Below are 25,148 nucleotides of genomic sequence, written 5' to 3'. Positions count from 1 at the left end.
CTATCCCAAATCGATATGTATCTATCTATCCTAAATCGATATGTATCTATCAATGCTAAATCGATATGTATCTGTCTATCCTAAATCGATATGTATCTATCTATCTATCCTAAATCGATATGTGTCTATCTGTCGTAAATCGATATGTATCTATCTATCCTAAATCGAAATGTATCTCTCTATCCTAAATCGATATGTGTCTATCTGTCGTAAATCGATATGTATCTATCTATCCTAAATCGATATGTATCTATCTATCCTAAATCGATATGTATCTATCTATCCTAAATCGATATGTATCTATCTATCCTAAATCGATATGTATCTATCTATCCTAAATCGATATGTATCTATCTATCCTAAATCGATATGTATCTATCTATCCTAAATCGATATGTATCTATCTATCCCAAATCGATATGTATCTATCTATCCTAAATCGATATGTATCTATCTATCCTAAATCGATATGTATCTATCTATCCTAAATCCAAAACAGCAACTGTAGTAAAAATAAAATTGGCAAACATGATAATGGTAACATGTTACAATTTTTATTGCATAATAGTGGTCATGTTACATAGGCAGTAATGATGTGGTGGCCTTATGGTTCTACTGCACCATGTGTCTTTACCTCTCGCACTGTGAGTCCTGCGTGAATCTCGTGCTTCATCTGTGCAAGCTGGAGCTCGTTTGTGTGACGTATCTGCATTTCGGAAGCGTCACGCACCACATGTTGGAACCGACGAGAGCACCGTGCTGGAAGGAACAGTAAATGCATCCCACGACCCCAAGCACCAAGGTATTATTATTGAGGCTGATAACATGTTATCTGTGATTTGAGTGAGGAAACTCTCGTGTATGAATAATCAGGCTGGGGAAATCAAATGGAGGAGTTGCTCACCTAATTCTTCTTTTGTTCTATTCAGTTCAGTTGAAAGGTCATTCACTTTCTGGAAGACAGAGGCAATAATTACTTGGCACTTCTACTAATCGATGCCATCGAAAAACTCGAAACAAAATTTCCTGTCCTTTTGTTTTGTTGTCATCTTAGGAATAGGGGCGTTTGATTTGGTGGGAGGGAAAAAAATTGCCAAGAATTCGAACATTTGTTTCCTCCTTAAAAGTGAAGTGAGTTGATAAATCATTGTTTGCATGGGAAGTGAGTTGTATACATGATCAAGACTAATAGAAAAGCCAGCGCGGAATGGAAGGAAACAAAATGGAAAAGGGGAACACCAACAACAGAGAAGAATGGAGAGTGAGATCAAGGGGATTGGGAGAACGACATGTGGGGGTGAACAAGCTGAATGGAAGCAGAGGAAGGGGAAAGTGGGGATGAAACACTAAAGGAACAAACCAACCAACAACCTACAATCAAAATGGTGACGGAGAGGGGAAGAAATCACTATAACTTGGAAAAATGGAATGCTTTGGAATGGGGTCAGTTGGGGTAGAGATCACGAGTATTGATCCGGAGATGTCCTGACATGCCGGAGAGATGTATGAGGGTGGAGAGAGGAATGAACTACGGAGTGTGATATGCTCTACAAACTCTTAACCTGAACGGTGTTTTCAAATTTAAACTGGAATTGAGCTTAACAGCAGTTCCGACTGTTAAAAAGTGTTCTATTGCTAAAACGTTTCTCTGGGTGTCTCAGGACATCTCCGGGCGGTGTTTAGTATGACTGGGATGGTGTACCCCCGCCTTCACAAAGTCAGGGACGAAGAGAGAGAGAGAGAGAGAGAGAGAGAGAGAGAAGAGAGAGAGAGAGAGAGAGAGAGAGAGAGAGAGAGAGAAGGAGAGAGAGAGAGAGAGAGAGAGAGAGAGAGAGAGAGAGAGAGAGAGTGAGATGAGAGAGAGAGAGAGAGAGAAGAAAGAGAGAGAAAGAGAGAAAGAAAGAGAGAGGGTTCGTCCATGGGGGCACTCTGACCGCACTGCTCTGACTAATCCGGGCAGCAGGGAAGAATGGGGAAGATCTGTGCCCACAACTTGTTTGGGGGATACAACCACTTAAAGGGGCATCCCAGTAGGCATCCGTTTTTTTTGTGTTTTTTTATACTTGGGCAAAGGCTCGTAAAAGAGCTGACACACACACACACACACACACACACACTGATGTCACAAACACTTAACACGGCCACTGAGCTTGGGGCAAGTGCTGTCACTGTCGTCATTTCCCAGGATACTCATTTCCCAGTGATGTAACAATGGCGCTGCCTTTCTCACGGTACTCAGCGGGGCATTTCCTCAAGAGGAATTTCCTCCTCCCCATGGATTTTAACCGATGGAGATTGTCCGTGCTCTACCTTTTCAAGCAAGGAAGCAGCACGTACCATTTTAAAAGTCTTTGGTACGACTTGAAACCGGTTCAAACCGGATGGGTGTTTTTTAGGAGACACCATCTCCTTACTGGATGGCCGTTGGCTCCTTACTGGAGCTCATCCGCCCTTCACCAGGTATTGTTTTTGGTCCTGGCAGGGTGTCATAGTCACCCTATCACCCTATGGCAAGGTGTCAAAATATCCAGGCACGTTATCGTTGTGCATCTTCAGGTTATAACATTTGAAAATCTGGCAATGAGCATCCCCCTCACCACCTGGTATTCTGGATTTTCTTTTAAATTCAGGAATTCTTTGTCACACCAAGTTATTAGGTCGTCAGTCTTTTGGGGCTGCCACTGGTAACGCGTAACCCTGTGTTACCTGCCGCATGGTCAAGTTGGTGTTGATTAAACCGGCACCCCTCACTGTCTTCGCTAGTGAAGACGGTGACTGTGACACCTGCCAGTAGCAAAAGCAACACCTGCTAAAGGGTGGGTGAGCTCTCTATGGGAGCCAATGGCCATCCAGTATGGAGATGATGCCTCCGAAAAAAACATCCGATGGGGGTAAGAAAATTATTTTTTTCCACCTGGCCCAGTTACCCCTTCCTGCACAGTGCTCCTGTGAAGAGGTTTCGTTGTTTCAGGACTAGGCGTTTTCCTCTTCTTCTTCTTCTTCTTCTCTGTAGACCTTTGTATTTAGTGCTTCTCAGCCTTATATTGCGCAAATTTTAAATAAAAAAAAAACCCATCGGAGTTGAGATGATGACGACGACGCTGACGCCTATGACGACAGACGTCAATGGTGACAGATGTCTATGACGACAGAGATTATGTTTAGATCAGTCACCACAAATGACCCGGTATCAAAGTAAAAAATGAAGGTAATCTGATTTTGAAGGGGTATGCAGTATATACATGCCAACATCGGACACATCTACTGATAGTCTTCAAATCTCAATGTGATTAATTTATTAATCCAAGTAACGAAGAACCCGTCTTGCAGATTGCATAATTCCCACACAATTAGCATATATTAGTATGATTGGTAATACCCCCTCCACCGCCGGGTTTGGTGCTGTGTCATATATTTACATAGAGAGAATTGGGTGGGGTCCTCTCCCAACCCTGAACCCCCAGCCTATGAATTTTATTTTTCTGCCTCAATCCTTCCCAGGCACATCCTGTGCACAACCACGAGTATTCAATTTGTCCTGTACAGTGGTTCAGGAGTGCATGAAAACGAGAATGGTACTTTGTAGAAAGAGAGCACATACCTCCACCAGGCTGAACAGTTTACGTTTTGTATCCACTGATAGGCCCGATCTGGATTCGGACCTGCACCAAAATCTAATCGGCTTGTTCTTGTCGCTTAACCAACTCATCTACCAAGTTTTGTCATAGGTCGTCCACAGCTTTTTCAAATGTCATGTTACATATAGTTTTTGGCCCGATCACTCAATGGTGTTCGACGAATCACTTAAAAACTAAAAATAATCTTGTATCCGGATTCGTATTCAAATCTTCACCAAAATCGAATTGATTCTTCCTTGTCACACACACAACCTCTGCACCAAGTTTTGTCTGATTCTGTCCACAACGTTTTGCATGATATATGATATCGCACGATATAGACTATCGCACGAAATCGACTCAGCACGATATCGACTCCGCACGCTATCGGCTCCGCACGATATCGACTCCGAACGCTATCGACTCCGAACGCTATCGACTCCGCACGCTATCGGCTCCGCACGATATCGACTCCGCACGCTATCGACTCCGCACGCTATCGACTCCGCACGCTATCGACTCTGCACGCTATCGACTCTGCACGCCATCGACTCCACACGCCATTGGCTCCGCACGCTATCGACTCCGCACGATATCGACTCCGCACGCTATCGGCTCCGCACGATATCGACTCCGCACGCTATCGACTCCGCACGCTATCGACTCCGCACGCTATCGACTCTGCACGCTATCGACTCTGCACGCCATCGACTCCGCGCGCCATCGACTCCGCATGCCATCGACTCCGCACGCCATTGGCTCCGCACGCTATCGACTCCGCACGATATCGACTCCGCACGCTATCGGCTCCGCACGATATCGACTCCGCACGCTATCGACTCCGCACGCTATCGACTCCGCACGCTATCGACTCTGCACGCTATCGACTCTGCACGCCATCGAATCCGCACGCCATCGACTCCGCACGCCATCGACTCCGCACGCCATCGACTCCGCACGCTATCGACTCCGCACGCTATCGACTCCGCACGCCATCGACTCCGCACGATATCGACTCCGCACGCTATCGGCTCCGCACCATATCGACTCCGCACGCTATCGACTCCGCACGCTATCGACTCCGCACGCTATCGACTCCGCACGCTATCGACTCCGCACGCTATCGGCTCCGCACGCCATCGGCTCCGCACGCCATCGGCTCCGCACGCCATCGGCTCCGCACGCCTTCGGCTCTGCAAGCTATCGGCTCTGCACGCTATCGGCTCCGCACGATATGGACTCCGCACGCTATCGGCTCCGCACGATATCGACTCCGCACGATATCGACTCCGCACGATATCCACTCCGCACGATATCGACTCCGCACGGGTTGGGGTACAAAAAGTAAACTGTTCAGCCTGGCGGAGGTATGCTTTCTACCAAGTGCTGTTCTTGTGACTACAGTTAGTGTTGTATTATATTATTCCTGAATCTTATATGTTTTCCCTTTCAATCTTCTCAAATATAGTATGGCCTGCACAGTATATATATATGTATATATATATATATATATATATATATATATATATATATATATATATATATATATATATATATGTATTTTTTTTCTTCCAAAGTCTTCAAACCAGGTCACGGAATATTGTACAAGTTTATTTTACAATAATTTTACCTTTAATGAACAATCACCTTTTATTTATTTACTTTTATATTATCGGCCTACTACTGACTTTCTGACATACACTTTTATTTGAACATAGATCTGCATTAGAGAATTCAGATTTTTAATCGACCAAAACAAAACTCGAAATCTTTACCTGGGTCATTGCAGTTTCACTCATGGTACAACCCATGGTGACTTCCCTTGAACTTGTCTTCTAATCTTTTCTTGAAAAATCTTTGTTCTCTTCAATGTGCTGTAACTTCACTTGTGCTCTGCTCCCATATGCACCTGCAATGCTGTATCTTGTGGTATCATGAAGTTTTTTTGCCATTCAACGCTTTTTCCTTCGTTAGCATTATTCATATTATTCAGTGTGCATCGTGCATGCAAACATAGCGTGCTTCAGCCCAATAACAGAGAAGCATGGGTGGCAAAAAAGAAGGAGGGGACAAGAGGGACATGCTTAGACATTTTTCACTCCTCCCCTATGCACAGTGGTATAGTCCCACTACCACCAATTTGAAAATTATTCACAATCTTTAAATAAGAACTATAAGCACCTGAAAATTGATCTATCGACAGTAACCCACGATCAAGATTGCTTTCTGTTTTGGAAACAACAAGTTGTGTTGCCTAACTGGGTTTGGTTATTGGGGGGTGGGGGTGGGGGGCGAGGATCGGGGTACTCACTGTTACATATCTGATCCACTTTGGTATGTGCCAGACAAATGGGTTATCTTTTTCACAAAAATCCTTCATATCTAAGCCTCTACTAAGCTCTCCAAAACTTTCCGAAAATACAGGGTTATTCATCCCAGAGTTTATTAAGAGGTATTGTTTTTCCTTGAAATCCCTAAAATGGACACATGTTGTTTGCTTTTGAAATCCTTAAAGATGGGTTCTCTTTGGAGTAAAAATCTCTCTTCTTCTTTAATGGCTACCATTATCCCACCTTTCTTGTGGGGTCGGCTGGGCCGGAGAAGCTTGGCCCTCGTCTTCACAAACCGGCTGGCCAGGTTAACCAGTTTTGGAGTTCGACCAGTTGGCGCTGGAATTTGTAATTTGGCCATCATGATGGCGATATCTCACCTACTCTTCGTGAAGGACACTGTGGGATCTATAACGTCCAACAACTAATAATACCAGATGGGACACCCAGTTTAACGTCCATCTGAGGGATGGCGCACATATTGATGAAATACTGGAATAATAGTTTATAGCTGGGTCGGGATTCAAACCCAGGCTGGACATGTTGGAGACTAAAGTGAGTACCTCCAGGCCACAGTCATCCTGTCAGCCTCGTGATAATCTCTCTTATAAGTAGGTTATTTTTTTGGTTTGGATTGCACACCCTGGTCTGTAAAATACAAATATACTCACCTCTTCCCCTCCCAACCTGGGCACAACCATTATTTAGAGATTGAAGGAACTGCGCTCCAACGTGAGTCGAAAGAATTGACGCGACCAAAGACGGAATTCGTCCGAGTTGCTTTATTGAAACAAAACAGCTCAGGTATTCTGACAAGCCCGTTTATCGGGCAACAATATATATACACATTTATGTCGGGAAGTTTGCCCGGCAAAAGCTATACCGGGCATGCCCGGGTATCAAGGGCGAGCCTTGGAAAGGCGAGTCTGGACCTGCCCGGGCGTGTTTGGCTGCGGCCTGGCAAGTCGAGGCTGGGCGTGCCCGGGCGCTCTGGGCGAGCACTGGAAAGGCGATAGCGGGCATGCCCGGACGCTCTGGGCGAGCCCTGGAAAGGCGATAGCGGGCATGCCCGGACGCTCTGGGCGTGCCCTGGAAAGGCGATAGCGGGCATGCCCGGACGCTCTGGGCGAGCCCTGGAAAGGCGATAGCGGGCATGCCCGGACGCTCTGGGCGAGCCCTGGAAAGGCGAGAGCGGGCATGCCCGGGAAAGACGAGACCGGGCGTGCCCGGGAGGTTCGGGCGTGCCCGGGAACAGTGAGTCTGGGCATGCCCGGGAGAGGCGCGTCTGGCCGTGTTCTGGCCGGTGCAAGGCGATTATGTACATCCAGCGGTAACCGCTACACACGCCCCTCCAGAATCGACCTGCACCGGCAGGGTCAATTTAAGGGGGGTCCGGATGACCCGGCCGAAGCGACCCCTGGAGGGTCGTGGGGAGGGGTCTGACGTGGTGGTGGGTGGTCGAGCGGGGGAACTGTGGACGGGGGGCGGCCTCGCCGCGGAGGAAGGGCCAACCGTGGTGGTCGGTCGACGTCCATGTGCGCCGGTTTGAGGCGGTCCACAGAAATCCGGTCCGGCCGGCCGCCGAAGTCGACGATGAAAGACTTGTCGCCCCGTCGCAGGACCCGGAAGGGCCCGTCGTACGGCGGCCGGAGTGGCCCCCGGTGCGCGTCATGACGCACAAAGACGTACTCCACTGTGCGAAGCGCCGGGGGGACGTAGGACTGGGGGCCACCGTGGCGGGACGTCGGCACGGGGGCAAATCGTCGGGCGGCCTCCTGGAGGTCCGAGCGCTGGCGAGCGGCGGACCAGGGACTGGTAGCGTCAGGCACGAATTCGCCCGGGAGAGGCGCGTCTGGCCGTGTTCTGGCCGGTGCAAGGCGATTATGTACATCCAGCGGTAACCGCTACAAGATGATATTAATGCATTCTCTCTCTCCTACTCTGACTCTATAGCTATCGCTGCTACCTGTGGTGAGCTTTCCGGCTCATATGTCATCTATGATCTTTTCACTTAATGGTGAATATCAGAAAATGCAGAGATTTCTGATAGTTTGAATTATTATTGACTAAATTAAGTTGTTTGTGGAAGTTGTTTTAAGTATGCCCGAGGCCAATATTTGACTCGTATGGAATGGTTATCGAGCAGCTATTATTCATTTTTGTTATACCAGAGATGGCCCTGGGTTGGAAGAAGGACTCTTGTGGCAACATTGGGAAACTTTTGGGCACCTGTGTAGATTCCATTTGCCACCATCGTGTGGCTATAATAATATTACAGCAAGGTAATTTGATGCAGGAGGAGTCCATTCGGCCCATCATGCCTACCATTTCAAATACGAAGATGAATACATTTGGCAAGATATTGTCACCCGATGGAGAAACGCAGCTTTTCAAAATTCTAGCCGAGTACTGCAGGGAGACACCCTTATTGCCCCTTTCATGATTGTCATATTGCTTGATTACACATTTAGAAACGCTATCAAAGGCAAGGAGGAATTGAACTTTCAACGAGAATGAAGAAAAAGTAGAGTCAAACTGAAGGTTCTTGGTGATCTCGATTTTGCAGACAACAACAACCGTAATGTCAGAAGAAATTGAAAAAGTGGAATAACTTCTCAAGAGTTAAAACAAGTGCCAGTAAGATAGCTCGAATATACAGTATATACAGACTTGGTATTTAATATGGAATATATATTTTTTCTTGACTTTGGTTTACTTTCTGAACTCGGCATATCAATCTGGTGAGTTTCTTTTACCCTTCGGTGATGTCTTTGTTAAAAGAACCATGTCACTGATTGTCTGTCGCAGCAAGAAGTCAATAACAGGATTATATCACAGGTGGCGTGACAAAATGTACGGACAGGTACATTTGACGATTGGCTTCACAATCGGGTATATAAGGGTTGTTGTGTTCGGTATTAGTGGAAAACAACTGCTGCACGTCTAGAAAAGTTATTGCCGCTTCCCCTGGAGATGGTCCGTCAACTCGACAATGCTGTTTGTCATTTAGTGGTGGCTTTACGAAATTCCGGCATGAAACAGCATGCTATTGCTCGGCAGTATGGCATCACTCGAGGTCAGGTGTCAAATATCCTGAAACGAAATGCTCAGAGGGGTGTCCCTACTCCAATACTGATGTCAGGATGTCCCCGCAGAACCACAAGGAGGGATGATCGCCAGCTGCACCGGTTAGTCCGCAATGGCCGTACCAAGTCAGCTAATCGGCTTAGGGCTGAGTGGCAGCAACTGACAAATGTGCCTGTATCCAGAAGGCTAGTCAACCAACGACTGGTTCAAGCAGGCTATCGCGCCAGGCGTCCCCTGAGAAAGCCACGTCTGACCAGACAACACCGCCAGCGCCGATTGCAGTGGGCCACAGAGCACCGTCAATGGCAGCCAGGACACTGGAATCACATGATCTTCAGTGACAAGTCTCGATTTCTGGTCTATCGTCAATATGGCCGTGTCCGAGTGCGCAGACAAGTGCATGAAGCCTACAACGAAGATTGTATAGTGCCAAGAGTCCAAGCTGGAGGTGGTGGGGTGACCATTTGGGCTGCTTTTCATGCAGGGGGCAAAACTGACCTGGTTGTTCTGAATGGAAACCTGAACCAGTTCAAGCACAGGGCCATTCTGGAAGAAACATTGCTTCCATTTGTTCGTGCAGCCTTTCGAGGAAACTTTGTCATCCAAGATGACAATGCACGGCCTCATCGTGCTCGCATGATCCAACACTTTCTTGCTGACCGTGGTGTAGAGTATATGGAGTGGCCTGCCATGTCCCCGGATATGAATCCGATAGAGAACTTGTGGGCAGAATTAACGTGTCAAATCGACAACTTGGACCAGCAGCCCACCACTGTGCATGAATTGCAGCAGACTATTGTAACTGCATGGTAAGCGATTCCTGTCCAAACCTTGGCAAATCTCGTGAACAGCATGCCTCAACGTGTACGTGCTCTCCTGAATGCTCGTGGGGGGTACACGAAGTACTGAACTGTAATTTTACTGTCCGTAATCCCAGTCGTAATTTAACTTTTGTTTTTGTTAAAAAAAATGTTTGGCTAATGTGCAAACTAAAGAGATACTTCTGGAGAACGCACAGAAGTTTAACACATTACTGTCCATGAATTGAGTTCGATATCAGTTTACATCACTTTGAAGGATCAATTTATTTGCTTCAAAATGTCAAATGTGGTTTTTGTTTCTTTTAAAGGTCACATTAACAAAATCTAGAATAATTTCAACATAATTCCAATGAACTTTTGGTTCTAAGTCATCTTGAAAGTAAGTTCACCCCCACGAAAAAAATATTCCATATTAAATGCCAAGTCTGTATATATATTGTTGCGGATCTCCGACGTCGGCCTTCCCCTTATCAAGGGGGGATTAATCCCCTTGTCCTTTTTACTAGTCGACGCGATCCGGAGCTATCACGTTCCTTCTGGTCGGTGTTAAATAGGGTTGTTGGTCGAATTTAGTCCTATTACCTAAGTACTAACACCGACCGTGAAGCAAGGAAATAACCCCACCCGAACCACGGCGTTAGTAGACACGCTGAGCGAAGCGAGCTGCGATTCGGGCCGTTAACAATGACTAGACCCGATAATAGCGGTTCCGAATCGTGCCACGCTTACCCAATTGAGAAAAGACGAGGATTATCGAATTAGGAAGAAACCAGGAAGAACAAGGTAATTAACAATTTGTACACTAATAAGAAGAGGAAGGAAAAGGAAGAATGTACAGGGAAGAGGACGAAGCAGATACTCAGGGCAGCCTTAATAACAGTCTTAACTTATTCCCTGGACACGGGCCCGTTCACGCTCAGGGTCAATCACACGGGGTTTGAAGATGGTCGGGTTGAGGGTCCAAAGGTCCACAGCTCGTCCGGTCCCCGACTCGTACCGTGCAGATGGTAGGATACGGCAGGCAGCTCTCCCCGTGATGTAGGTGCGATATGGACAATTATATAGCGGGGGATAGGTAAGCTGGCGATCAGACGGCGTACGTAATATGTGTACCGGCGCCTTTACACGCACTCCCGGTATTACTATGATCGATCCAAGTGCCCCTTCCCCAATGTCTTCTGCACGCTGCAGTCCTCGGCAATGCATGCCGCGTGCTCGCCCTTTGTAAACTGGTTGCCACAGCGTGTCTCTCCCTCTCGTAACTACTTCACAATGATCACAGTTGCGTCCGTTCTCACAACTCAGGTACAATGTTCAACGAGCGCTTCTCCCCTCATAACTGTTCAACAGACTTTGTGAGCGCCTCTCCCTTCTCAGAACTCTTCAACAGACTTTGTGAGCGCCTCTCCCTTCTCAGAACTCTGCGCACGAACTTTGTGAGCGCCTCTCCCTTCTCAGAACTGAGGTGGGGGCCTCGCGCAAGGGGTTATATTGCCACGCCCCGCGAACCCTCTCGAATCTCTAGCCACACCCTGTCAGGCAATGTCACTCGTGCCCTGATTGGCTGGTGAAGTCTTACCGGCTCCGCCTTGATGGCTGCTTGACGTGGCCGCACCTCCACCCTTGAGCTCCGCCCCCTGTTCGGGCCTTACCTCGTGGCCTTTGGGTTGGTTTGAGCGGAAGCCCAACGAGTTCGCGAAGGCTGCTGGCAGCCTAAAGGGCGAGGGCGAAGTAAAGACTGGCTAGCGCTTAATGGCGTCGATGGAAGGGAGGCTGTAAAATGGACGAATGGGGCCTACTCTTATTTGTTTTACACAACGCAGATGCAACTACTGGACATGGCCTTATCTAAACACATAGTATGAAATAACTAACGTCCTAAGGTGACCTACGTGTTGCTTGTGGCCTATCTATGGGGTGCAACCTTTAACCTTTAATGATGTTACCTGTGCTGGGTCCTTAAAACCACAACACTGCACCCCTCCTTTCGCCAGGCTTGCCCCGAGCCGAACCACATATCAGTGAGAACGGCCGGTTTCCGGTACCTGGGTCAGGACTACTCTTTAACAATTAGTGTGACACTTAGGTGTATTCCCTCTACTTTTAACCTACTACCCTGAGTGCGACATTTTTAACACTAGATATATCCCACCTGCTGCATTGAGTACTATCTACCTGACTCACGCCCACAATTAACCGAATTACGGAATTATTCTCAAACTACACATAAAGCCGGTGGGGAGCATGTTATTTACAAGACACTAACTAGTTATTTACAAAACTACAACCCAGGACCTGTCTTTTGTGGGAAAAAGAAGAACTTTTGAAAAGAGGAAACACCAATTGCACTGCACTGCACCAATACACCATACACCCATATGCACCTAAATAATTTTTAAAAATGCACAAAAAGCACCATCATCAAAAATGCACAAAACATTTCAAAACTAATAAATGATGACTTGTGCTTTGCTTGACTGCTGGGCCGATGGATCTTCTTGCTTCTGGCTTCATGGATCTTCGGTGTGCCATCGTTAAAGTTTACCATCCTTTTGTCAGGGCACACCAAAGATTAATTAATAAAAAACAAAGGCACAAACCGTGTCCACTTTTTATTTCGGTCAGCAGGGCCAGCTTAGGTGGTCCGACTGCATGGCATGTGCGCCACTTAAGAACAGTGGTCCGCAAGCAAGATGCTGCTGGCAGCAATGGTCTGCTCCAGCAAAGGTGCCAGGCCACAGAACGTGTGGTCCATATGGTGTATCAGTGCAGGCAGGCAGGCAGCAGGGTGCAGCGCAGAGTGCGGCCGCACAACTCAGGGCACCTGCACACTCCCCTCGACAAAATACCATGGGTCCATGAGTGGGGAGGAATACAAAGCAGAGGTTAGCGGGGGGAAGGGCGCAAGGTTACACACAATACAAGGCAATGCGATATGAGGGGTGCGGGAGAGCGAGCTGAGAAAGCTCATCCCTACTCGTACGTCACCCCCCATGTCAATCTACACTACCCTTGCCCTTCCCCGTATTTACACAATTTACAAATTCGTCTCTACCGTCTCGTCCACCATATCTCCCCTAAACCAAATTCGTCTCCAATCCCTCCCAAGAAGGAAGGGATGGAATCGCACACAATGTCTCACTCACGTCATGATGCGTCTTTCATTCCAAATCATCTGCAAAACCTGGTGTGGAGTCCTATCACCTCAGTGAGTGGATGTGTATGGTGCGAAGAGACTTCATCCTAACTATCCTCTATTAACATTAACTCTCTTTAAACTACCCGGGGTCTTGCCCTGCCAATCGGCAACTTTACTCTATGTGGTTCTAAAAACCAATTCCCATTGACCATACTGTGGTGCCTCCAAATTTGGGGGTCTCACTCCCCCCATTTTTCAATACTGTGCCCTCGCACAATTTCGGGGCTGGGTCGTGTGGCTCTACCAGCAGGTCTACTTACCTGCGCACCTCCGCCACTGAAGTCGCTACCCGAGCTTGCCTAGCTCCTGTGACTACCCTAACCTGGGGAAGGCCCTCCTGGCGCTCTCACCCCACTAATGCCCTCTCTGGCATTGGGCTACCCGGGTCCTCTCCTAGGATCCTCGGGCCCCGCTGAACTCTAACTGAACTCTACCTGGCTCCCAGAGCCTACCTGCGGCCTCACCTGGCCGACAGACTACCAGTGGCGGAGTGCTTCAATAACCATACGCACCAACAAAGCCCACACGCCCAGCCATTCACTGACTCACGCACCCTCCAAAGCAATACCTTGCCTCTACTCGCACCACAGATGTCACCATCCAACCAATTTACCTACTCCCTCTACCTAACTTTAAACTACCCTCCCCGGGTACTCGTGAAGGGGTCCACCTTCCCCCATCCACTCATTCCACACAGCATTTACTCCACACCATTTATTCCACACCACTCCATTTATTCACTTGCACCCCATGCAACTCATTCACTCAACACCATTACACATGTCCACAATACCCCACTCATGCATTTTCACTCACACACACATCATTCACGACCATTGCCTCATTTCCTCATGCTCACCACCAAGAATCTCATTCACACTACTACACACACACAGCATCATTTAATCTAACTATTTCCCTCTAAATCTCGTGCTCCCCATCATCCCTTTACACTAAGCACATCCCTAGTCATTAACATCCATCTAATCTCTCTACGTCCCCACTACTTGTTCAAAGGTCACTACTTAACTCTCCAGTCTCCTAAAGTCACTTTTAAATCCCTAACATTATCCTAGCCCGCCCTGGCTAGTTCATACTGCCAAACCCCATAAACCTATAGCTCATGTGCCCAAATGATGTGAGGGATGGTAGAGCTACCATCCCTCTACATCGGACACTATTTCTCCCTATCACCCCAGTCCTCTCGCACTATGAGCCCCCATCATGTGAGGTACTGGGTCCTGCCTCGGCATCTAAAGCTGAGGCAATCCATGAGGGCGCCTGCTCGCCGGTGTAGGGTATTAACCGGTCGGCGTGGACGATCCGAGGGAGGGCTCGTGGCCCCATTTTGATCTTAATGACCACGTCACAGACTTGCGACAGGACGACCCCCGGGCCTTGCCAGGGAGAGGTGAGTTTGGGGCACCTACCCTTCCGCCTCCGGGGATTGAAGAACCAAATCTTCATCCCCGGAGCGTACTGACTCCCCTGGCTCTGGTGGTCGTACCTGCGCTTCATCTTGGCACCCGCCAGCTGAAGCTGGCGGCGTGCGAAGGCATGGACCCTCTCCATGCCTTCCTCCAAGTGACGTGCGTAGCCCTCCCTCGGCGGTGTATCAGTGGTGTCTGGCACGGGACCGCATAGCAAGTCGGCGGGAGCCCGCAACTCCCGCCCATACATAAGCAATGCTGGACTGCATGCGGTGGCTCCGTGATGGCTGGTTCGGTCGGCCATTAACAAATACGGGAGATGTTTGTCCCAGTCATCCTAATGGGTGGTGGTGAACAATGCCAATTGTTGGATCAAGGTTCGGTTGAACCGTTCCACCATCCCGTCAGATTGTGGTCTTAAGGGTGTTGTTCTTGTTTTTCTAATTGACAGGAGCCTGCACACATCTTTTAACAATTGACTCTCAAAATTTCGGCCCTGTTCGAGGTGCAGCTCCTCTGGAATCTCATGCCGACATACAAATCCTTCCACGAAGACCTGTGCCACCACCCCGACTTCTTGGTTGGGGAAGGCATAGGCCTCCGGCCACTTGGTGAAACAGTCCATTACAACGAGGATGTACTTGTTACCTTGGCGGGTGCGGGGTAGTGGTCCTAGAATATCCATAGCCACCCGCTCAAGGGGGGCCCCCACCTGGTGTAATTGAAGGGGGCCCCTCATCCTCCATGCTTGTCCCTTTTTGGCAGTACAGGCGTCGCATCTCCGACACCAGTCCTGTATGTCGCGCCCCATATTTCCCCATTAGAACCTCCGGCGGACCCGAGATGTTGTCTTTGTCCTGCCCAAATGGCCGCCGGAGCGGGTACCATGCACCTGCCGTAATATGATGTTCTTAAATTTGTCTGGGACTATCACCAGCCAGGAAGTTCTCTCAGAGGGAATCTCTACCCCTAGTCCCGATTGTGATGGGAGTCCGCTCTCACATTGTGGTGGGTGTCCACTCTCACAATGTGGTGGGTGTCTGCTCTCACAATGTGGTGGGGGTCTGCTCTCACATTGTGGTGGGTGTCCGCTCTCACAATGTGGTGGGGTCCGCTCTCACAATGTGGTGGGTGTCCGCTCTCACAAATTTCTCACTTTCCCGATTGTGATGGGAGTCCGCTCTCACAATGTGGTGGGTGTTCGCTCTCACAAATTTCTCACTTTCCCGATTGTGATGGGAGTCCGCTCTCACAATGTGGTGGGTGTCCGCTCTCACAAATGGGATTGGCCAATTCCTACTATTTTCTGAAGACTCCCTCTGGGGCAGGCTCGGCTGGACGTTCTCGTCCCTCACTGGCGCGACTTCGTTAACTGGGGTGCAGCCGGCTATCTTCGTGCCCCGTCCTATAGTGTGTGGTTCCATACTAATATTAATTACCCGGACGGCCACCATCGGCCCGTCCGTTTTTACGAGGGTGCGGCCCACGACTAAACCCGGGATGGACTGCACTGCCACCGGTTCGACTCGGCCGCAGGACTCCTGCCATGTTGGGCGAGCGAGCCATCGGGCTGGCACGATGGCCTCGGCTCTCGGGGAATGGTCACGGCCTCAGAAGCCTCCAGCTCCATCCTCTCGGCCGTGCTCACCCCTCCCAATGGGAGCTCATCTACTCCCACTTGCAGGGTCCCCCGGCACAAATCGATTTTACAACCGCTGGCAGTCAACGAATCCAACCCTATTAAGCATGGGTCGCACACATCCGCCACCCAAACTTCTATCTCCCTCTTTACCGACCCCAACTTGAGGGTTACAAAACCATGCCCTATGATGGGGGTCGTTACCCCAGTAGCCAGCTGCAAACTATGATTTTCCAGACGCTGGATGTTATCCCAGCCGTGTGCACTCGAATTGAGGATCACAGGGCTGATGATCGTGGTGCTAGCTCCTGTGTCCACTACGGCGTCTACCCCCACGCCGGCAATTTTGCACTGAATTGTCAAGCTACCTGTACCAATTTTGCCACAATAAATGACCTGTCGCATCAATGAGGGCGCTTCACCATCCCCTACTACCGAACACGGCCCTATATGCTCGGCACTTACTAGTTTCCCGGGCCCTGGCGGGGGGGGGGGGGGGTGTCTGGGGTCGACTAGTCCGACCCGTACGAGGCGGAGTTGATGGTTCCGGCTGCCGGGGTCCATCCCGGCGTGGAGCTCGACACTCTCGCGCACGGTGACCCAGCTGACTACAATTATAGCACCTCACCTGGTAAGGTGCTTGCCTCCGAAATTCCAAATTGCCCCCCTGAAAGTCCTAATTGGGGCATTTGTCCGTAGCCTACCGTGGGCCACCTCCGGAGCCGCCTGCCATGGTCCAGGTCCCGCCAGGTGCTGGTCCACCAGCCTTCGGACCATGCTTTACAGGTCAGGGCCCCTCAGGGGGCCACCACCAGCCATGGGCCCTACCTGGCGCACCGCCACTGCATGGCGCTCGCTTCCCCGGGACAGGGGCCTCGCTGCTTCCCAACGGGCCGCAGCGTCGACCGCCTGGCTCAAAGTCCACGGGTGCCACATGGCGACCAGTTGCCGAAGCTCGGGGTCCGGGAAGGCCTGGATGAAATGGTCCAGCACCAGGCTTTCCTGGGAGGCCGCCACCATGTCTGCGTGTGCAATCCCGACTGCGCGGCGAATGTCATAAACAAGCTCCCCGATGGTTTCCTGGGGCTTCCGTTTCCGCACCGCGAGCTGAGCTTTAACAAGCTCGCTCTGCTGTTCAATGCCGAATTGATTAATTAAGGCCGCACGGAGGGCTGGCAGGGTGATAGCACCCGGTGGTAAAGCTGTCAGCATCTCTGCCGCCATGCCGCACAGTGCCCCCATGAGGTGAACTCCACCTTCGTCCAAATTCCAACCATTCCCCCGACACACATGGTCGAATTGCGCCAGGTATGCCCTCAAATCACTCTTGCCGTCATACGGCGCGAGCGGAACCTTATGGCTGCCCGAAGGCCGGACCCTGTGCGTCGCTCCTTGCGGAGTTAGCGTGGGGACGAACTGTTCGGGCCCCCACAGTACACTATTCCCGGGGGGCTCGCGTGCATCCCCCGTCCCTCTAAAGACTACCCCTGTCGGTGTCGATGCTTGGGTCGCCTCGTCGCAACCTGCTACCCATTCCATACTCGCACACCCCGGCTCACCAACACCTCTCACTCTCCCCATGGTCGGACATCCCTGTGCACACTCTCTCTCCACACACTCCGGACCAGTCGCACACCTTACCATTGGCCTCTCACGAACTCCTGGGTCTATACCAACCCCCAAGCTCGCTGAACCTCCCCTCACACCATATACATTTCCGACCATATCGCCACTCACCTCGGCGCTTCTTCCTCTTCGCTCCTCCTCCGCCACCTGCAAACTCTTTATTTGGTTAGCAAGTACGTCATCACGATGTGAGCACAGACCTTGAACCAATTCCATCACCTCCTCCTTTATTTCATTCTTAGTCTCCCTTCGTCTCTTTTTAATTTCACTCACCCCTTCTTCTACCTCCTCCAACTTTTGTTTCACCCACTCTATTTCCCGGTGCGCCCCTACAATTTCTTCTTCTAAGGCCACCTTGGTCGTCTCTATATGGTTCCTGATGTCTCGTTCTCTCGCCCTCAACGTCTCTACCACCTCATCCAACCTCTTTGTCAGCCCCTCGTGTACCATCTGGCACTCTTTCTTCGTCGCTATAAGTTCTCTTTTTATTTCTTTCTGTGCCGATTTCAGCTCCCCTATCACGGCCGTGTTCTTACCCACTTGCTCCCCTAACTCCTTTTGTCCCACCGTCAGCTTCTCTACTTCCCGCGTCAACTCCTCTATACCCCCTTGTGACCTAGCCGTACTCTTTCTCACCTCTTTCTCCACATGCTCCTCACACTGCTTTCCCTCGTCGCGTACCCCCGTCCCTTATATCCTCCCCCATTTCTTCCATTTCCCTCTTAGATGCCACTCACATTTGTTCCAATTCATTCTTTTGGGCGTCTAATTTGCTTTCCAGCCCGTTTTTTACCTCCTCAATCTGATCCCCCATTTGTTTTATTTCCCGGGCCGATTTATCCCCCATTTCCCTCAATTGGCCTCACATCTCCTTTTCTAACCCCACTAACCCGTCCTTCATTCCTTCCATCTGGTTCTCTTGGGTGGCCATCCTGTTCTCCAACCCCGTTAACCCGTCCTTCATTTCCTTCATTTGGCCACCCACGTCCTCCAATTGGCCCCCCAATTTGCTTTCTAATCCCCCCAATTTGCTTTCTAATCCCCCCAATTTGCTTTCTAATCCCCCCAATTTGCTGTCTGATCCCCCAATTTGATTTTCCAATTGCTCTCCCATTTTGTTTTCCAAATTACTTAACCCGTCTTTCAATCCCCCAATTTGATTTCCCAACTGCTCACAGGTACCCCTTGCTTCGTCCCTCATTTCCTGACTGATTCGCTCACTCCGAGCATTCATCCTATGCTCTGACTCTATCATACAAGCCCTGAATTGTGCCATAAGGACTTGCAGGTCCACAACCCCTACTTGCGCAGCGGGCACGGCACTCGCCGCCATGTGCGAGGCGCCGCCATTTTGTTCGCCTGCCACCCCTACTGCTGCACCCTCTTTTTTTTTTTTTTTTTTTTTTTTTTTTTTTGTATACAACATCGAGGCTCGTGAAAGAGCGAACATTAATCACACAGAAAGACAAACCGACACATAAAACTATAACATAGGGAGCGGTAGACAAGATGGGGAGAGAGGGGGAAGGACACAAACACAACATTTGAGAGCAGGGACCGAGAGACATGGAGACATCGAGAGATCTGAGAGAGGGCGAGGGCTTTGGGGGGGGGGGGCGTGGGAAGGGGGCAGTGGGAGAGGTATAAAACATATGGACACTGCCAGGACTTCCAGGAAAGAAGTTGGAATTTCAAACAAGGTGGATCTGGGGTGAATTAGCGGGGGTAGAAAAGATCAAGGTTTTGGATGGGGGAAGATAAGAGATGGTGGTGAACATCTGTTTTAAAGACCTGGAGGGAGGAGTGGGATTGAAGGGAGTGAGGGAGTTTGTTCCAGAGGCGGGAGAAAAGAGGAATGAAAGAGTGAAGGTGAGCGGAGAGCCGAGATTTCGGCAGTTTAACCATCAGAGGGTTGCTGGCAGATCTTGTGCGACCTGTAGGAATATTTGGGGGACAGAGCACAGAGAGAGCTGGGGGTGCAAGGCCGGAGAGGAGTCGGTAGAAGACAGAAAGACCACCTACCTGCCTGCGGTGAGTGAGTGAAAGGCCCTCAGAGATAGCTTCATCGCGGGAGATTCCAATAATTCTGAAAGCTTTGGTTTCAACAGCGTGAAGCCGAGCTAGGTGTGAGGCAGGAGCACCGGCCCATAGGGGAGAACAGTATTCCATTGAGCTGCGGATGAAAGCCTTGTATGTGGTGAGGAGCTCAGGTGTGCCGAGGAAGGACTTCGCACGACGGAGGATGCCCAGTCGGCGACTGGCTTTGGAGGCCAGCTTGGAAATGTGGTTTTCCCAAGAAAGATCATGGCAGATAGTGAGACCCAAAATCTTGAGCGACAGAACTTCTTGGAGAGGATTGTTGAGAAAGTAGATGGGAGGGTTGTCCAGTCGATCTTTTCGGAGAGACATAGTAAGAGTGTGAGATTTGTCAGGATTGAAAGACATGTTCCACTTGTTTGACCAGTCTGTGATTTTGTCCAGGTCTTCAGAGAGTGAGGAGGCAGCAGACTGCCGATCTGAGGGAAGAGGAATGGAGCGGCAGAGAGTGGAGTCATCAGCAAAGAGATAGAGAGGATTTTCGAGAGAGTCAGAGAGATCATTGATGAAGACCAGAAAAAGCACGGGGCCCAGAACACTGCCTTGGGGAACTCCAGCCTGAACAGGAAGAGGAGATGAGAGAAACCCATTCAGGGCCACACGTTGACGACGACTAGAGAGGAAGTCCGCCAGCCATGCGTGGAGATTTCCATGGATACCAAAGGAGGAGAGTTTGGTGAGCAGAGCGGGGTGCCAGACCGTGTCGAAGGCACGTGATATGTCGAGGGAGACAGCTCTAATTTCCTGTTTGGCATTGAGGACCTCCATCCATTGTTGAGACAGCAGAAGCAGCATGTCCAGAGTAGAGTGACCTGGTCTGAAACCAAATTGATGATCAGAGATCAAGCCATTGGAGAAGAGGAAAGATTTCATATCAGAAGCAATGATGGATTCCATGACTTTGCTGATAATTGGGAGAAGGCTGATTGGTCTGTAGTTGCTAGGATCTGTTTTTGCACCTTTTTTGTGCAAAGCGGTGATGTTGGCTGATTTCCAAGCAGATGGCAGTTGACCTTGAGCAAAAGAGAGGGTGAAGAGAACAGAGAGAGGGTGAGATAGAGCAGCAGAGCAGGATTTTAGGACCCGTGGGCTGATGCCGTCGGGTCCAGTTGCAGAATCAGAGTCGAGGGTTGACAGAAACTTTTCCACCTTGTCAGGAGGAAAGGACACGGAGTCCAGGAGCAGCAGGGTACGACTGGGTATGGTGGGTACAGAGAGGGATGGGTTTGGGACACAAGATTTAGAGGCAAACACAGAGTTGAGGCATTCAGCTTTTTCACGTGCGGAGTCAGCTGTGTAGCCGTTTGAGGTAAGGGAGGGGATGGAGGGGGAACAAACACCAGAAACGGATTTGACCAGACGCCACCAGGATTTGGAAGAGGGAGACAGATAAGAGAGTTCGGTCTTGAGAACGGAGAGATATTGTTTCCTGGCTCTCCTGAGGGTGGACACACACTTGTTTCGGGCTTTGTGAAAGGAAATGAGATTTCCTTCCGTTGGATTTGCTTTCCAGGAGACGAAGGCAAGTTGTTTCTGGGCAACAGCCTCACCACAAGATTCCGTGTACCATGGACGGGAGGAAGGGTATGACAACTGAAGACGAGATGGGATAAATCTGTGCATGAGAGAGAGCAATTTACTTTGGAAGAATTCCCAGGATGAGTTGATGTCAGAGGTGGTAGAGATGGGAGACCAGTCCAGATGATTGATGGCTGCTTGAAGACCGTGCCAGTTGGCCTGAGTGAAATGCCAGACTCGTCGACGCTGAGCAGGCTCCCTGAGGATGGTCAGAGAGATGTCCACTTTAACAAGGACATGATCAGATGATCCGATCGGAGCAGAAGAAGAGCAGCAGACATTTTCAGGGAAGTTAGTCATAACCAAGTCCAGAAGAGAAGATGTTCCGTTGACTGAGATCCGGGTCGGGAAATTGACAGATTGTGTCAGTCCCAGTGAGTCGCAGAAGTCCTTTGCTGAGGAGCCATGGCTGGTGAGAGAGGTACCCACACCCAGCCAACTGGCATGATGACAGTTGAAATCACCACATATGAGGAAGAGAGAGTTGGGATGAGTAGATAGAAGTTGGTCCATATCATCAGACAGCGAGATGTAGATGGAGTCATCACTGTTTGGTGGACGGTACAACACACATATGAACAAGAGGTGGGAGCAAAGGGGAAGCCGTAGCCAGAGGTATTCCTGGGGGTGAGGTGGAGAGAGTGCAGTGCAGGGCGAGTGAGGAAGAGAGTTTTTGATAAAGATAGCAACCCCGCCTCCAGGACGAGGCTCAGGTCTATCATACCGGAGGAGGGAGTAGCCCGGGAGAGATACTATGGAATCAGAGACATCATAAAGGAGGAAAGTTTCTGTTAAGCAGATCACGTCTGGTTTGACAGAAGCAACCTGTATGGAGAGATCAGTTAAGTTTGAACGAAGGCCCCGGATGTTTGAGGTCCATACCGTTAATGAAGAGGAAGGGGGAGCATCAGATACAGAACAGGGGGGAGGAGGGGTAGGGTAAGATGTGGAAGAGGTGGAAGAGGTAGGGAGAGCTGTTGAAGGTGTGTCAGAGATTTCAGAATAGCTCGGAGAAAGGGAAGGATGGGGCGGACAAAAGGTTTGATGGTGATTGGGTGAGCCACAATGAGGTGTTATTTGAGGAGGGGGAAGAGCGAGGCAGAAGGTTGGGGGAGATGGAGGTGAGAGTTTGAGGGGGGAAGAAGCGGGGAGGACGCTTTGAGGAGGGGGAGTGAGAGGGGGGAAATTGAGAAGCAATGAGGGTGGGGAGATTTGAAGGGGAGGGGTGAGGGGGGAGTTTGGGAGGGAAGGGACAAGGGGAGGGATTTGAAAGGGATGGGATATGGGGGAGATTTGGAGGGGAGGGGTGAGGCAGGAGTCTAGGAGGGGAGGGGCGAGGGGGCGTCTTGGCGGGGAGGGGTGAGGGGGTAGTTTAGGAGGGAGGGGGCAAGGGGGGAGATTTGAAAGGGATGGGTGATGGGGAAGATTTGGAGGGGAGGGGTGATGGGGAAGATTTGGAGGGGAGGGGTTATGGGGAAGATTTGGAGGGGAGGGGTGAGATTGGATTTTTGAAAGTGTACGATTTATGGGAAACGAACATTTATTGCAAAATGAGTTTCTTGTGACCTTCGAGTTAAAAATACGTTTAAGGACGCTGGATGGAGGATGGAGTGCAGGAGAGTTTAGGGAATGTAGAAAAAAGGCACTATAGGAGATGGATATTTTTTTTGGGATGAATTGATTTGGTGAGCAAGTCGAAAGCAGCCTTTTAAAGAAGAAGAAGAAAAAGGTGTTATAAAATATGACGGAATACATAACTTGAGGGGAAAGTGTAAACATTGAAGGTTAATGAGTGAAAACTATCTGGGGAAATGGGGGAGAAACACGTGGTCGAAGAACGAACGAACGAATAAGAATGAATAAACGAATGAGAACAGAGAAGGAAATGTTTTTTTTTTTTTGAGTTGAGATTTACACAAGGAAGTAGGCTGTGGGTGAAAAGACTGGGAATACAGAGAACGAAAGTTATTGGATCACAAACAACGGACCACTGAGAGAAAAACAAAGCCTCAAGGTTGTACAGTGCACACTGTACAAGGCCTTGCTCGCGACACGGCAAACAGACGATCAATTTATGACAGATATACACCGAGAAACAACCAAAGTTGCACACAATAACTTCACACACCGAAAGATAAATACAGTTTCGACAAAATACAATTGTGAACAGGCTTAACTTCGAAAAACGTGGAGACCGTGTGGAGCTTCGAAAATCCCTGCCGCCGTCTCCAAGATCTCGCGAGATCTCTCTTCAATTTCCTCTTCCATTTCCAATTGCTCCAATTCTTCCCTGGGGTCCTGGGTTAATTCTAACCCTTCCTCTACTCCCTCATTTTCCCCCACCGGCATCCGACTGCCTTGGCTATCCATGGCATGATTCAATTTAGATGTTAATTAAATAAATTTCGGCCGCTCATAATTTGGAGTGCGTTAGGCGCAATTCGGGTCCAAATCCCACGCCCAGACACCAATTGTTGTGGATCTCCGACATCGGCCTTCCCCTTATCAAGGGGGGATTAATCCCCTTGTCCTTTTTACTAGCCGACGCGATCCGGAGCTATCACGTTCCTTCCGGTCGGTGTTAAATAGGGTTGTTGGTCGAATTTAGTCCTATTACGTAAGTACTAACACCGACCCTGAAGCAAGGAAATAACCCCACCCGAACCACGGCGTTAGTGGACATGCAGAGCGAAGCGAGCAGCGATTCGGGCCGTTAACAATGACTAGACCCGATTATAGCGGATCCGAATCGTGCCAAGCTTACCCAATTGAGAAAAGATGAGGACGATCGAATTAGGAAGAAACCAGGAAGAACAAGGTAATTTATTAACAATTTGTACACTAATAAGAAGAGGAAGGCAAAGAAAGAATGTACAGGGAAGAGGAAGAAGCAGATACACAGGGCAGCCTTAATAACAATCTTAACTTATTCCCTGGACACAGGCCTGTTCACTCTCAGACTCACTCTCAGGGTCACTCACACGGGGTTTGAAGATGGTCGGGTTGAGGGTCCAAAGGTCCAGAGCTCGTCCGGTCCCCGACTCGTACCGTGCAGATGGTAGGATACGGCAGGCAGCTCTCCCCGTGACGTAGGCGCGATACGGACAATTATATAGCGGGGGATAGGTAAGCTGGCGATCAGACGGCGTACGTAACATGTGTACCGGCGCCTTTACACGCGCCCCCGGTATTACTATGATCGATCCAAGCGCCCTTTCCCCAATGTCCTTCTGCACGCTGCAGTCCTCGGCAATGCGTGCCGTGCGCTCGCCCTTTGTAAAGCTGGTTGACACAGCGCGTCTCTCCCTCTCGTAACTACTTCACAATGATCACAGTTGCATCCGTTCTCACAACTCAGGTACAACTCAGTCATGTGAAAAAGTAAGTACACCCCATGTAAAGTTTTGACTTTTTCAACATATTTCAACATACAGCTATTTGATCTTCATTTCAACAATATTGACAGATAAAGGTGATATAATATAACAAATATCATGAAACATTTACATTTTGTAGTCCATTGTATAATTTAAATAAACATAAATGCAAATTTCACATGTGGAAAAAGTAAGTACACCCTTGGCTCTAATAAGTGGTATTGCCCACTTTGGCAGAAACAACCTCAAGTCGGCGTTTCTTATAACTGTCTACCAGTCTCTGACATCGACTGGGAGAAATTTTTGCCCACTCCTCCATGCAGAATTCTTTCAGCTGTGCGATGTTT

General features: G+C 49.5%; 2 protein-coding genes across 3 annotated transcripts in view; one reads left to right on the top strand and one right to left on the bottom strand.

Moving 5' to 3' along the window:
* The window catches only part of LOC137426778 (uncharacterized), a 48,715-nt gene extending 43,158 nt beyond the window's left edge, over positions 1–5,557 (bottom strand). For both annotated transcript variants that reach the window (XM_068115652.2, XM_068115662.2), the window contains exons 1-3: positions 5,393–5,557; positions 905–953; positions 635–759 (exon numbers count right to left, since the gene is read on the bottom strand). In XM_068115652.2, coding sequence (XP_067971753.2) covers positions 635–759; positions 905–953; positions 5,393–5,428 — 210 coding nt within the window. In that variant the 5' untranslated portion in view covers positions 5,429–5,557. The remainder of the gene's footprint in view (positions 1–634; positions 760–904; positions 954–5,392) is intronic.
* The window catches only part of LOC137426744 (E3 ubiquitin-protein ligase RNF130), a 188,571-nt gene continuing 164,131 nt past the window's right edge, over positions 709–25,148 (top strand). The window contains exon 1 of the mRNA XM_068115622.2: positions 709–802. The gene's annotated coding sequence lies outside the window, so the exon portion shown is untranslated. The remainder of the gene's footprint in view (positions 803–25,148) is intronic.

The sequence above is a fragment of the Myxine glutinosa genome, chromosome 1 (assembly GCF_964187855.1).
Source record: "Myxine glutinosa chromosome 1, kmMyxGlut1.1, whole genome shotgun sequence".
Taxonomy (NCBI): domain Eukaryota; kingdom Metazoa; phylum Chordata; class Myxini; order Myxiniformes; family Myxinidae; genus Myxine; species Myxine glutinosa.
The sequence above is the reverse complement of the archived record's forward strand: the minus strand, read 5'-3'. Positions and strand labels throughout refer to the sequence as shown.